Source organism: Phyllostomus hastatus, unplaced genomic scaffold (genome assembly GCF_019186645.2).
Source record: "Phyllostomus hastatus isolate PE091 unplaced genomic scaffold, TTU_PhHast_1.1 phas_scaffold_555, whole genome shotgun sequence".
Lineage (NCBI taxonomy): Eukaryota > Metazoa > Chordata > Mammalia > Chiroptera > Phyllostomidae > Phyllostomus > Phyllostomus hastatus.
Genome location: NW_025334036.1, coordinates 14,540,801 through 14,555,694, shown reverse-complemented (window position 1 = coordinate 14,555,694; position 14,894 = coordinate 14,540,801). Strand labels below are relative to the sequence as shown.

At 51.0% G+C, this 14,894-nt stretch overlaps 1 protein-coding gene across 2 annotated transcripts in view; it reads left to right on the top strand.

Moving 5' to 3' along the window:
* CYFIP1 (cytoplasmic FMR1 interacting protein 1) overlaps positions 1 to 14,894 on the top strand; it is a 92,037-nt gene that overhangs the window by 24,443 nt on the left and 52,700 nt on the right. For both annotated transcript variants that reach the window (XM_045824945.1, XM_045824944.1), the window contains exons 2-10: positions 3,376 to 3,498; positions 3,576 to 3,665; positions 5,250 to 5,327; positions 5,831 to 5,932; positions 7,296 to 7,477; positions 10,481 to 10,577; positions 10,685 to 10,813; positions 12,214 to 12,318; positions 13,843 to 13,934. In XM_045824945.1, the coding sequence (XP_045680901.1) occupies positions 3,382 to 3,498; positions 3,576 to 3,665; positions 5,250 to 5,327; positions 5,831 to 5,932; positions 7,296 to 7,477; positions 10,481 to 10,577; positions 10,685 to 10,813; positions 12,214 to 12,318; positions 13,843 to 13,934 (992 nt within the window). In that variant the 5' untranslated portion in view covers positions 3,376 to 3,381. The remainder of the gene's footprint in view (positions 1 to 3,375; positions 3,499 to 3,575; positions 3,666 to 5,249; positions 5,328 to 5,830; positions 5,933 to 7,295; positions 7,478 to 10,480; positions 10,578 to 10,684; positions 10,814 to 12,213; positions 12,319 to 13,842; positions 13,935 to 14,894) is intronic.

Here is a 14,894-nt window from a genome sequence, read left to right as displayed (position 1 = left end):
GACTCTATGGTTTGTGGACCGGTGCTCTTATGGCTTTTATAGGTTTCTTTTTTTTTTTTTTTTCTTTTGTGGTTGCTCTAGGGCAAGGGTGTCAAACTCATTTTCACCAGGGGCCGCATCAGCCTCACAGTTGCCTTCAAAGGGCGGAATGCAATTTCAACTCCTTAACTGCTAAGGAGTAGTTACATTTATGCAGTCCTAAAATTATTTGGGCGCAATAATTTTTGGGTAACCGAAAAGTTACGCAAAAGGTGGGCCCTTGGAGACAGGCTCAGAGGGTGAGCCCAGGATGAGCTGCCACTGCCCGCTGCTCCCCTGGTCGCAAGTCTCCTGGAGACTCTTCGAGTTCAGGAGAAAGAAAGCTAAGATACACACCTGCGGAACGACGTCGGGAGAGAGGCACGGGTGTGCTCAGGGGACACTGGACCCTTTGTCTTCAGGGTTTGTATCTGTTTTCTAAAGGCTGGAATTTTAGGGGCGGTCTCCAGGGAGGAGCTCAAGAGAATTTCCATCCGCTTCGCAGCTGCAGCCTTTATTCTGCTGATTCATCCAAATGAGCCCATAGTGGGGTCTGGGCTATTCTTGGGTCAGCGTCACCTTAAAGAATGTCACCGCAGAGGGACAGGGACCGAGCCCCGTCTCCTCCAGTGTGGTCTGGAACGGGGAACTATTTGCTCCTCTGACCTTGGTGAGGGAGGATAAGACCTGGCAGTTTATTAGCTGGCTGTGAATGACTCAGCCTTGTTTATTCACTCTTTCTCTGTTTCCCCCTTCCACTTGCCAAGGCGCTTTTCAAGGTTTCTAAAATTTCCACTCAGGTTTTTATATAGATACCTTCTTTTTTAAAAAAAAGATTTATTTATTTTTAGAGAGGAAAGGGAAGGAGAAAGAGAGAGAGAGAGAGAGAAACATCAGTGTGTGGTTGCTGGGGGCCATGGCCTGCAGCCCAGGCATGTGCCCTGACTGGGAATCGAACCTGCGATGCTTTGGTTCGCAGCCTGCGCTCAATCCACTGAGCTACGCCAGCCAGGGCTTATATAGATATCTTCTTTGGCTCACTTTCAATTTTTCCTTTCAGCTTGAGGGTTTTATCGTTGTCTGAATGTTCTTACCGAGTTGCTTTAAAGTTTGGTGGGTAATTGTAACATAGGAGCTACACTCGTCCCACCTGCTGTTCTTTGCCCACCGGAGTTGCGACATCCTGGCTGTTTGTACTCTGATGAGTCTGGCTGGTGGCTGGCCACCTGAGATATTATGATATGAGCCCCTGTGTGTTGTTTAAATCTTGGAGAATGCTGGTTTTTAATTTTAGCGGCAAACTACCTGGTCTTGTTTACACTATGGTTCTTGCCTGCCCCTGTGGGCTGCGACGGTGTGGGTTCTGTTCTTGGAGCCTCTGCAGTGCCATTGGGGTGTCCTGTGCGTACCGCCCACTGCCCTCTGGGACCTGGCTGTGGCCACAGGGACTGGGGGACTGAGAAGACCTGGTCCACACGTGTGCAGTGTGGGGGTGGGCCCCACATTTGTGGGCTGGCTCTTCTGAGCTTCTTCCTCTCCCCACTGCACCAGGGCTTTCTGGTGTCTGGGGTTCCCTATTCGCTTCTCTGGCCAGCACCCTGGGGGCTTGGGGAGCCCAAGTGGAGGTGAACCTCCGCATCTGCTGCTTCTCTGGGGCCCCGCGCTGGGAGAAGGGGCAGGTGCCTCTTCTACTCAGTGTTCACCCCTGGCCGGGGCTGCTCTTTCCTTCTCAGAACACAGGTCATGGCCCCCAGTGGCCCACGGGGTGTGGGGACTGTCCCACATGTGTGGAGGATACTGGCCAGCAGTATCCATCGCTGCAGATGCTCCTTGAAACACAAGAAAAACATACACAGGGACAACCAAGTCCTGTGAGGAAATAGGGACGAAACCGGCCACTCTCTCTAGTGGAGAGCGCCCTGTTTTCCCGCCCAAGCAGGCTTTTATTAAGAATACAGATACAGTGTGTGGATTACAGTCCCAAGCGAAGATCAAACGAATAGGCAGCTTTCAAAGAGGCTGACAGAACTCCCGCTGAGATTCTGGGCTGAGATTTTGGGGTTTTATCATTTAAAAGACTGCAGGACCTAGTTTCGTTTCCTGCCTGTGCCTTCATATTCTAATTCAATAGCATTCTCCAGCAAGCAGATCTCAGAGGATCTTGCATATTCTATGTGCCAGGCCTGATTACCCCAGGGGTCCACCGACTCTGGTCTGGGCTACACCACCCCTGTTATTTCGGCAGGCCTGAGTCGGGCAGAGGAGACAAAGGCAGCCAGGAGACTTGGATTTCTCACAACTAAGAACAAGGACTCAGGCTTTGACAAAGCCGAGGGGACAGGGTTGATGTCAATCACCCCTTCATTTCCACAGCCCCCGGAGTCTCTTCCCTGAGGCCTCCACGTGATCATGCCTGTCTTAGGCGATTTCTCCCTTGGGAAATCTTACCTGTCATTGGCTAACTGATCAAGCATTGGGGGCCAGGCACAGAACAGGCAGCGTTCATGCCAGGGAAATAAGTTTTGCCTCCTTAGTGGCTCCTGGGCCGGAGGTCTCTTACTCAGCCTTAGTCACGGGGAATTATGGCTTTCTAAGACCAGACAGGGCGGTCCCCAACACACATGTCCCGTGGGGAGTCAGCTGTTTGGCGAGTGGAGTCTGGGGTTAGCACCACTCCCTGCATCCTATCCCCGGTCTGAGCAGCGTTCAGCAGGAGGCAGGCTGGAGTTTGCCGGGCGTCCCCCCGGAGCTGGCTCGCGTGTTTAGGTGACATTGGCCAACGTGTCTGCGCTTCTCCACTCAGCCTCGTAGTGGCGCTCTGCAAACAGCCCCTCCCTGTGTCACCTCAGCCCCGACCTTCACCTTTGTGGTCCCCGCGGGCTTCTGGAGTCTCTAGGGTATAACCCTACGCGCAGGAATGACCAGGGGACCAGGGGGCGTCTGCACGCGGGAAACCCCGTTCCCGCCTCCAGGGCTGTGCTGGCCTCCGCGGGGCAGCTGTGGTGCCGAAGGGTGTTCCCTCTTCTGGCCCTGGGAGGGGTGTCGGGCCCTCCCAGAGAGCTCTCTAGGGACAGTGGCCCCAAGGTGGGAAGGGTGGCAGGAAGTGAAACCCTGCGAGGCGGCCCCTGTGCCTGCCCCTGTGACGACTTGAGGCCAGCAGAGCTGCACGGCGACTCCCTTGCCAGCGAGCCGTGGGAGACGCATTAGAACCTGGGGACTGGCCACGACCCCCTTGCCGTCCCCCGCGCTCTCAGAAGAGGTTGGGCTAGTGGTGGCCCCGCTCCCCCCATCCTGGAAGGATTGTCAGGGCGCCCCTGCCCTTCCGCGCAGCACAGGAGGCTTTGTATTTGGTTCTAGGCCAGGATGGCGGCCCAGGTGACACTGGAGGATGCGCTGTCCAACGTGGATCTGCTGGAGGAGCTGCCTCTGCCCGACCAGCAGCCCTGCATCGAGCCTCCGCCGTCGTCGCTGCTCTACCAGGTGGGTGCTGGGCGCCCTTGGGGCAGGCCAGCCGCCGCACTGACCTCCAGCTGATGGTCTTTCTCTTTTGCTTCCAGCCCAATTTCAACACTAACTTTGAAGACAGAAATGCGTTTGTCACCGGGATCGCAAGATACATCGAACAGGCGACCGTCCATTCTAGCATGGTAATTCCGTTCGCGTGTCGTTGTTTTTGTCTGGGAACGGCGCATCCAAGCGTCTCCTGGCGTCGTCCTCATAGGGTACCCCCCACCACCCCGCCCGGGAAAGAAGAGTAAATGAAATGCCCTTTTTAAAAAAGCTTTTGGTTTTCTTATGATAAAACAGTACATGCTGTTTCTGCAAATTTCACATCTGTGTCCCAGAGAACACCTTTGTCTGCATTTTTAGGAAGCCTGTTTTCTCCCCCGTCTCATATGTGTACGCATGCGCGCCACTTGGGTAAAAGAAGTGCGTTGTTATAATTATGTATTTTCATGATTTCATGAATAGTTTGCAAATGTCCTCAGTTTTAAGTTTTTGCATGTTTCCGTAGTTTCCCTTGTTTCTTACAATGAAAAATGCTGTCATGAACAAATTTCTTTTTTTTTTTTCTTAATTTTATTTATTTATTTATTTATTTTTTTAGAGCGGGAAGGGAGGGAGATAGAGAGAGAGAGAAACATCAATGTGCGGTTGCTGGGGGTTATGGCCTGCAACCCAGGCATATACCCTGGCTGGGAATCAAACCTGGGACACTTTGGTTCCCAGCCCGTGCTCAATCCACTGAGCTACGCCAGCCAGGAAATTTCTTTTTTTATATATATAATTGTGGAATAAGTACTTTTTTTTTAGGATATTTATTTATTTATTTATTTTTTAGGGCGGGAACGGGGAGAGAGAGAGAGAGAGGGAGAGAGAGACATCAATGTGCGGTTGCTGGGGGTTATGGCCTGCAACCCAGGCATGTACCCTGGCTGGGAATCGAACCTGGGACACTGTGGCTCCCAGTCCGTGCTCAACAAATTTCTAAGAACATAGTTTATTGCCTTTGGCTAAATTTATAGGAGTGAAGTTAGGACTGGGTCAAAGGTTGTGAACAGTGCGAAGTATCTCAAAAGCGTTATCAAGTTGTAGTTGACGTTCTCAAGAATATCTGTGCACTTTTCACCATTTTTTAGCCAAGGGGACAATGCAAAAGCAGTAGACACCAAGGTGGTTTTTTAAGGATGGTGGCTCTCTTATGGATGCCCTTCCTGGACACCCAGTGCTGCGGGGACACTGCTTAGCTTTTCCTCCCCGCGCTGGGGACCGCTGAGCTGTGCCGGGCTTCCTCCCGAGCGGACTGATCTCTGTAGCCTGGTGGGGTGTGTGGTGACCGCATGCATCTGAGCTGCGCTGCTCCGCCCCTGCCCCGTGTCCCCAACTTCGGGCCTGCCTTGCCCTGGGGTTGTTTGGGGCCAAGTGGAGCTCAGATGTGGCAGCTGTGGCCAGTGTCTGTGTGGGCCCTGTGCAGTGGTGCCTGCATGTCGCTGACACCGCGCTCCAGCCCACAGTTAGGCTTGGGGGTGTTTCTGGCCGTCATCCAGGCCACAGGCTTGCATCACGGCGTCACCAGCTGCTGAACAGCGGTCTCTTACTCAGTACTGGTGTTTGTCCCTGAAAGGGAGAGGCAGGATAGTTCATGCCTTTAGATTCTAGCAATTTGTCACCTCCTCTGTTAGGATTGTTCCTCTGCTTGCCTTAAATTTGCCCTGTGTACCCCCTTGCAGAATGAGATGCTGGAGGAGGGCCAAGAGTATGCTGTCATGCTGTACACCTGGAGGAGCTGCTCTCGGGCCATCCCACAGGTACAGGCGGTTCCGTCCCCACGACCAGCCAGACCACGCCCCTATCTCGCCAGCCCGCTCTGCTCGGCCAGACCACCTCCCATGCCGCTAGCCCAGCCAGACCCAGTTCTTTTCTCACCAATCAGACCACACCCCTATCTCACCAGCCCACCCAACCAGACCATGCCACTATTTCACCAGCCCCGCCCAGCCCAGCCAGACCACCTCCCATACCACTAGCCCAGCCAGACCCAGTCCTTCTCTCACCAGTCAAACCACGCCCCTATATCTACAGCCAGGCCACGCCCCTGCCTCACCAGCCCCCCGCCCAGCCCAGCCAGACCACACCTATATCCCACCAGCAGTTCCACCCAGCCAGACCACGCCCCACACCATCCCCTGAATCATCTACCCCTCAGCAGTCACGGAGCCCAGTTCTAATGGCGTTTCCCTCCACGCCCCCCCACCCCCGCCCCCCACTTCCAGCTGGGTTGAAGCCTCTTTACGTGCTTCTGTATTCCTAGGTGAAATGTAACGAGCAGCCTAATAGAGTGGAAATTTATGAGAAAACCGTGGAAGTCCTGGAGCCAGAGGTCACGAAACTGATGAATTTCATGTACTTCCAGGTAAATGACAGCGAAATCATCCTAGGGTCCTAGGGGGTTAATGCAGAGGGGGAGGATGCTGCCACTGTGTCCCTGGCACGGTGAGGTGAACTCAGTGCGGTGAGGTGAACTCATTGCGTCAAGCGCATGTAAATTAAAGCAAACACAGCAGCTTCTGAGACAAAGGGAACTGAGCCTTCAACAGTTTGAAGTCTTGTGGGCCCTCTGAGAAGAAATACTTATGTTGTGCTTCACTTCCCTGCTTCAGAGCGAGTTTGTGTTTCCTGCATGAACTCCGCCTTTTCAGTTCCGCGTATGTTTGTCTTTCTGCCAGTTTGCACTTTCGATCCATTGGCTGTTTCAGGTGCTTTTTTTTTTTCTCAACCACACCCTGACCACTTGCTCGGGTGGTCCTTACCCTGGCCTTGGCTCCCTCTGCCCCTGGGTTAGGTACAGGGGCTGCAGGGAGCGGGCTTGCTGGCTTTAAAAGGTGTGCTTTGGAAATGTGTGACTTTTTTTATATTATAGATTCCCTTAGCAACGGCAGAAGATAAAACTTAGGAGATGACTTTTTGTTTTATCTTAAAAGTTGTCAAGCCCTGGCTGGGTGGCTCAGTTGGTTGGAGCATTGTTCCGTACACCCGAAGTTCACAGGTTCTGATGCAGTCAGGACATATACCTAGGTTGCGGGTTCGATCTGAGGTCAGGGCACAGAGGGGAGGCAACCAATCGATGTTCCTCTCTCTCCCTCTCTCCCTCCCTCCTTCTCTCCCCCCCCCGCCCCCGCCCCCCACTTCCTCTCTCTTTAAAATCAATAAATAGCCCTGGCTGGTGTAGCTCAGTGGATTGAGCACAGGCTGCGAGCCAAAGCATCGCAGGTTCGGTTCCCAGTCAGGGCACATGCCTGGGTTGCAGGCCACGGCCCCCAGCAACCTCACATTGATGTTTCTCTCTCTCTCTCTCTCCCTCCCTTCCCTCTCTAAAAATAAATAAATAAAATCTTTAAAAAATAAATAAATAATTGATTAAAAAAATAAAATCAATAAACATATCCTCTGGCGGGGATTACAAAAAGAGGACCCCCACTTCACCTCTGAAAGCTGAAACATCTGATTTAAAGGCATTCCATTGCAGCATTTTGTCCTGTAACTTGACTGGAATAATCACAACATTCATTTACTTCAGGGGCGTAGTTGGTGAAGTACAAAATTCACAATGCTTGTCAGAGAGCAAAGGTGTGTGGCGTCTCTCTCCCTGCGCCTTCACTACGCACGCGCTCACCGGGGTGGGTGCTCTCTGAGTGAGTCTGGATACAGTGCTCGAAGCTGGGCAGGGAGCTGGCCCTTCACTCACAGCGGCTCTTCTGCCCCCTTTCTCTTCTCAGAGAAACGCCATCGAGCGTTTCTGCGGGGAGGTGAGGCGCCTGTGCCATGCGGAGCGGAGGAAGGACTTCGTGTCCGAAGCCTACCTGATCACGCTGGGCAAGTTCATCAACATGTTCGCGGTGCTGGACGAGCTGAAGAACATGAAGTGCAGCGTGAAGAACGACCACTCCGCCTACAAGAGGTGAGCCTGGCCCTGCGCCGAGATGCAGAGTGTGCGGTGGTACCTGCGCACAGTGGGTGTGCAGCCCAGGTGTGCTGACGTCATTATGACTGGTTGGCAGTGTAGATCTGTTTGATTCGTGTTCTCGGGGTGGCCGGCAGGCGACATGTGCCGTGATGCATTCTTAGAGGTATGTGTTGCATTCCAGTATTTGCTGAGCGCTCAGCACCTTTGGGAAAATGGAAGCGCGTAAGACTGACCATTCCCAGCTCGCTGAGCCCTGTGGTCACTGCGTGGACGTTTGGCTGTCAGTGAGGGGCAGGCGGGTTGTGTAGCCTGAGAGTGTCGCCTCTGCTCGTCACTCTCTGATCAGATGTCCCTGGCAGGCGCACACCACCACAGCAGTAGGCAGAGGTGGCCCTGTGGACCGTCCCAGGGTCACGTTGAGCTTCTGGGTTTCCCAGACCCGCTGTCCTGCAGGGCGGTTTTCTTTTCCAATGTGGAGAGGAGAGTTGGGAAAGGCAGGCGAGGTGTGGTGGCTGTGTGTTTCTGGAACTCCATGTGGGGTGGTTGGTGGCAGGAAAGGACAGACGGGCAGCCTGCTGTCTTCTGACTGACTTTCCTTAGAAGGTTTGTACCAGGTAACTGGAAGGCGTGACTGGCTAGAAGGAGATGCTGACTAATGTCTCTTCTTGCCAGGCAAGGAATCGGAGCTATAAAATTAAATTGGAAGAGATTTTACTTCACGTCTCAGTAGGCTGCAAAATGTTACATTGGAAATCAGACAGTTGTTGCTGTGTTTTTAAAATGAAATGGACACGGGGTGGGGCACGAAACTGAGATTTCAGGATGGGGTGGGCGTGGAGCTAGATCACCCATGTGTAAAGCCTTACTCGTGTGAGTAAGTACAGGCATTCCATTCCATTCACCTGGCATCACCCAGCTCTCTCTGACTGGGAGAACTGCCAAGTCTTTGCAGTTGACCGGTTTACCCTGCTTGGGGAAGAAAGCGTGGAGGTGTCCCATCTGATGACAGTGTGGGCAGAGCATCATCCGACCAGGAGAGCAACTTCGGCTCCTGGATGCACAGATCACTTGCTGCATGATTTAAAACAAGTTTTTTTAAAAATTTATTGATTTTAGAGAGAGAGGAAGAGGGAGAGAGGGGGAAAAAAACACTGATTTGTTATTCCACTTATTGATGCATTCATTGGTTGATTCTTCTATGTGCTCTGTCCGGGGATCGAACCCACAACATTGGTGTAGCAGGTGTAACAACAACCTTGGTGTAAGGATGCTCTAACAACTGAGCTAGCTGGCCAGGGCTTGCTGCACAATTTTAGGCAGCTTTCTCAGCCCTTGTGACTTTGTCAGAGGTGCACAGCATCAGTGGTTTTTAAGTTCAAAAGGTTTTTTTTTTTAACTATTTTAGCAAATGCTTTCTTTTCTCTTAGCAAACAGCATTTCTATTCCGCAGTCTAGGTTGTAAGATAATTTAATGATGAGGCTACTCTGTGGAAGGCTGTCTGGGGGGTGCCTGGGCACCCTTCTAGGAGCTGTCTGGGGTCTTCGCCACCCCTCAGGCACCCCTCACCCCTTTCAGCAGCAGCCTTTTCTTGTGACCTCTCTTTGGGACCCCCTCTTGGTTCTTCTTCCCAAATAGTAACACCCCTCCCCCCCAGCCCACCCACACCGACACTCCCACACATGTTTAATTTGCATCCTGCTGGTCAATGCCAAGATCCCCCCATATGGTGATGGCAAGGCCTGAGGCAAACAGAAAACAGCATCTTTGATCCCTTCCTTTGTCTCAGCAAGCACTCAAATCAATCAAGTGAGCACTTTAAAAAGGGATGTTACCATAGCCATTAATTGGAAGTTTAACCATGCATATTTTTTAAAAAACCCTCAGAAATAACTGGCTTAAATAAGATTTCAGATTCTTGGACCTAAACAGTTCTGAGGTAGGTGGCCTGCAGTGGATGTGGGGGTTCCACAGTGTTCAGGGCCCAGGACTCCTTCTGTCTCCATGTGTTGCCTCATGGCACAAAGTGGTTGCTTAAACTCTGGCTGTCATTTCTGCATTCCAGTCACCAGGGAGGAAGAAGAATAGAAGGGCCCGCACTATCCCCCATAAGTAAACTTTCAAGTGCCTTGCAACACTTTGCATTATATCTCATGGCGCAGCTGTCGATCACGCATGGGTATCGCTGCTGCGTGGACGTTGGGGTTTATTCCTGAGGAGGCACAAGGGAGGTTATCAATCTTTGCTATGAGAATTTTTCTTCTATAAAACCCCCAAGGTTTGAAGTTGCACAGACACGACCTTATGTGGCAGCTTCCACTAGATGTTTGGGGACCAGCCTTAGATGTGCAGGATCCTCACACCACCTCACACTTTGTTGCAAGACCTCAGAGGCGCCGCCCAGGCCCCGCAGTGGTGTGGGACCACAGAGGACAGGCTGTTCTGCGTGTTCCTGTCCTCCTGTGAGCCCTGAGGGTGGGTTGTCTGCCAGAGACGTTGTAAGTGAGGCTAGTGAAGGTTCCGGAAGTTGGTCCACAATGGAACTGCGTGTTGGTAGCAGAACCTGGATACTGTCCCAGACCTTTGATATCAGAACTGTACCCGGTCCCTGGCCTGTAGGAGGTGAGGCGGCCCAGAGGGTTCTCATCACAGAACCTCAACGGTGCTGGCTGTCTTCATCACCACGCTCTGGGGAGGTGGCTGTCCTCAGACTTGGGGACAGGTACCTCTGGGGAGAGGCCGGCATGCAGGGGCCCTGCTGAGAGGCCTGCCGGTGTCACTACTGCCATGTCTGGGCCGTGGAGTTGTGATCTGGCCAGCCTGGGGCCCCAGGTGGAGAAGTTCATGGAGGCTGAAGCCATAAGCCAGCTGCTGAGACCACATTTCTGCAGATGGCCGCAGCCACAGAAACTCCATCTCAATTTTCCCATTTTTTAAAAAAATCATGAAGCCCATTGGTTGATCAATTCCTTTTCCTTTTCTTTTTTTTGCTTTCAAAGGGCCGCTCAGTTTTTACGGAAAATGGCAGACCCTCAGTCCATCCAGGAGTCGCAGAATCTGTCCATGTTCCTGGCCAACCACAACAAGATCACCCAAGTAAGGCTTGGCTGTCCCTGCCTAGCTGCTGGGCGCCCTGCACGGGGCTGGGGGGCGGGGCGGGATGACATAGAGCAGCCGCTGGCATGGGTCTCCCCCTCTTTCAGTCTCTGCAGCAACAGCTTGAAGTGATTTCTGGCTACGAAGAGCTCCTGGCCGACATCGTGAACCTGTGTGTGGATTACTACGAGAACAGGATGTACCTGACGCCCAGCGAGAAACACATGCTTCTCAAAGTATGTGGGCTGCCCTCCTTCTGTCAGCCTTATATTATTCTGATGCTGGCGTGTGCGTGTGCATGCACACGTGTGTGTGTGTGTGTGTGTGTGTGTGTACAGCAGCCTCGACTGCAGGCTCCCCACACGTTCCCTGAGTGTGTCCTGCACTTCACCCCGTGCCGAGGGCCCCAGCCCCAGTCCCCCGAGCAGGTGTTCGTGGGCGACAAGTTCAGGGTCAAGGACTTTGCTCGTTCAGCCTTTTATAGCAGAGCTCGTACCAGAGTGGACTTCTGATGCCTAGAATTCCTAGGAAGGAGTTACAGGTTGTCCAACTTAGGGTTTTTCAACTTCGGTGTGACAGTGATACATGTTCAGTAAGAACCATCTTTGACTTTGAAAAAATTTTTAAAGATTTTATTCATTTATTTTAGAGAGGGGAAAGGGAGGGAGACAAAGAAGGAGAGACACATCAATGTGTGGTTGCCTCTCATGCGCCCCCTACTGGGGACCCAGCCTGCAAACCAGGCCTGTGCCCTGACTGGGAATCAAACCGGTGACCTTTCAGTCCACAGGCCAGTGCTCAATCCACTGAGCAACACCAATGGGGAACACCTTGTTCTTCATTATTACTCTGTTCAAGTTGGGAAGGTTGTCAGTGGCATTTCTCACTGGGAGAAGAAGAAGGGGGTTCCTGTGTTCCCTGCCTTCTGGTCTCCCCTATGCAGAGGGCACCCTGGACGACTCTGGCTGGGCGTCCCTCCCGCCGAATGCCCTGCCTGGGAGAGCTGAGATCTTTCCCCACTGGACAGCCCCACGGAAGGTCAGGCTGCAGGGCGCTGTCCAGCGCAGCAGTCTGGGATGGTGGGTGCAAGAACCCCGCCCGTGGGTGCGTGTGGAAATCCACACTCACTATTACACTGTGATCAACCAGAGGTAAGGAGGTCAGTGCGCCTGGGAGGACATTGAAACAGCCAGAAGAAATGACACATATAAAAGAATAGCTTCAGCCCTGGCCAGTGTGACACAGTTGGTTGGAGTATCATCCTATAAACGGAAAGGTTGTAGGTTCGATTCCCGGTCAGGGCACATACCCAGGGGGTCTTAAGTCCAAGGTCACATAGGAGAGGCAACCAAATCCATGTTTCTCACTGGCATTGATGTTTTTTGCTCTCTCTCTCTCTCTCCCCCCCTTCCCTTCCCCTCTCTCTAGAACTCAATAAGCATGTCCTCAGGTGAGGATAGAAAAAAAAAATAGCTTCCTATGAAGGAATAGCATCTATTCCTGAGGAGATTTTAAAATTGCTTTTTGAAAAAAAGAGTTAATTGTCATTTCAGAGTTCTGAACTGTAGCCTGTATGTGCTCATGGGTAATGAACCTGGCGGGACTGACTCTTCCGGGCCATCTGGCTCTTTCACAGGTCATGGGGTTCGGCCTGTACCTGATGGACGGGAGCGTCAGCAACATCTATAAACTGGACGCCAAGAAAAGGATCAACTTGTCCAAAATCGATAAGTTCTTCAAGGTGAGCGACGTTTTGATTGACTTGTGTGCCCTGTTTGAGTTCGGGGGCTGTGACCCCGACCTGTCCTGGGATGCAAGGCAGGGCGGGGCTCTTGCTCCTGTTTGTGGAGTCGCTGCCCCCCCTGCCACCCCGCCTCCAACACTGTACTGCCTGGGTGGGAATCCCAGCAACACCAATTGAATCCCAAGTAAAGGGGATCCTGCCGTGTGTGTCTGGCTGCTCCCTCCCTGTGTCACAGACGTCCCCCTGGGAGTCCGCAGCCGTGGTCCGTAGGTGTTCACTGCGGTGCTGCGGGCCATCATGTGCCCCTGCCGCAGTGTGTTAATATTTGTCCTCATCTGTCGCCGTGGGCATGAGGTCGTTTCATGGCTGGTGTGAATAGTCCCGCGCTGACGTATCGCGCATCTGCGCGCTTTTCTATTGGACATTTCCCCCGGGGTGGTTGTCAGGGCTCGGGCATGAAGAGTTTCAGGGGTAGTAGGCACAGCCTAAGCGTTCTCCCACGTGGCTGCACCAATGCGCGTTCCTGCTGGCCGGGAGCGAGCGCTCCCGTTGCTCCACATCCTTGCTGTCGCTCGACTCTGTCTCTGTTTGTGGGGCGTCCTGAAGGGTGGGTGTGTCATTACGATTTTACAGACTAGCGTCTCCTTGTGGTTCAGCTGATGCTTTCCTGATGACTTTTCATACTTCAGCACTTTGTGTTGTTGTCTTTTATGAAACATCTCTTCAAAGTTCTTGGTGATTTTTTTTTTTCCCTGTGCTACATGGGCATGGTTGGGCGCGTTGTTTTTAAACACAGGCATTCCCCTATGCGCCTCTCCTTTTCAGTGTCTTTTTTTTTTTTAAGATTTATTTATTTAGTTTTAGAGGGAGGGGAAGGGAAGGAGAAAGAGAGGGAGAGAAACATCAGCGTGTGCTTGCCTCTCACTGGGACCTGGCTCACAACCCAGGCAGGTGCCCTGACTGGGAATCGAACCCATGACTCTTTGGTTCGCAGCCAGTGCTCAGTCCACTGAGACACACCAGCCAGGGCTCTCAATTTTCATTTTCTAATTGTTCCCAGTATATAGGAATGACCATGGATCTACCCAGAGTTAGTTTAATTTTAATATTTGAAATAGTTTTATGAATGTTGGTTCTTGTATTTTGATCTTGAAGTGAATATAGAAGCTGTTTACAACTTTTTTTTAAAGGTTTTATTGACTTATTTTTTAGGAGTGGGGAAGGGAGAGAGGGAAACATCAATGTGTGGTTGCCTCACGTGCACCCCCTACTGGGGATGGGCCTGCAACCCAGACATGTGCCTTGACAGGGAATTGAATTGGGAACTTTTTGGTTCTCAGGCTGGTGCTCAATCCACTGAGCAACACCACCCAGGGCTGTTTAGAACATTTTTGCACTAAATGACTTGCAGAAATAGCATTGAATGCATGGTAATGATGAGCATTATTCACTTGTCTTGCGATGAATCATTTGGTGACTAAACATTCGTGATGACGCATTTTTTTTCTTTGTTGAATACAGCAACTCCAGGTGGTCCCGCTGTTTGGGGACATGCAAATAGAACTGGCAAGATACATCAAGACCAGCGCCCACTATGAGGAAAACAAATCTCGGTAGGAGAGCAAGCCACCCAGTTAGAACATTCTGCATTGTTCTCACTGTGGTTTTGTGACACTTCATGTGAATCTTGTGATGTCACCTGGACATTCTCAGCCATCCGGAATGGAATGCCGGACACAGTAGCCCTTGCCGAGTGTAGCCATTTGTGTTTAAATTCCTTCAGAATTTACCACATTTTGCCGTGTATAATGCCCGCCCATGTACTTTGCCCAGACTTTCAGGGAAAAAATCTTTTGTTTTAAAATTTTCAATCAACTCTTTATTTATTTATATTGAGATACTTGTTTTATGTGTTATAAGAGAATTGTAGCATTTGTTTTTGAACATATTATGATATGAGAAATTTTATGTGACAAATAATTACAAGACAGGAGAAGAGATACAAACTATTTCAGGCACTGCCCATGTATAACTCACATCCTTATTTTTCCTGCAAAGATTTGGGCAAAAAAGTGAGCATTATACATGACAAAATATGGTATTTCCTTTAGAACAGCCACATTTCCAGTGTTTAGTAGTTAGTGGCTAATTTTTTATTTTTTTAAAAGATTTTATTTATTTTTAGAGAGAAAGGAAGGGAGGGAGAAAGGGAGAGAAACATCAATGTGTGGTTGCCTCTTGAGCGCCCTCTACTGGGGACCTGGCCTGCAACCCAGGCCTGTGTCCTGACTGGGAATGGAACAGGTGACCCTTTGGTTTGCAAGTTGGTACTCAATCCACTGAACCAAACCAGCCAAAGCAAAATAAATAAAATCTTTAAAAATTAAAAAAAAAGTGAGGGAAAGGGATGCAGCTTGGATAGATTACCGTATTTTACTGTGTATATTTACCCTCATACTTTTGTGTGCATTATACACAGGATTATTATGCCCATGTATAATGTGCACCCTTATTTTTTTCTAAAAAATTTTGGCAAAAAAGTGCATGTTATACATGTCAAAATACAGTATCTC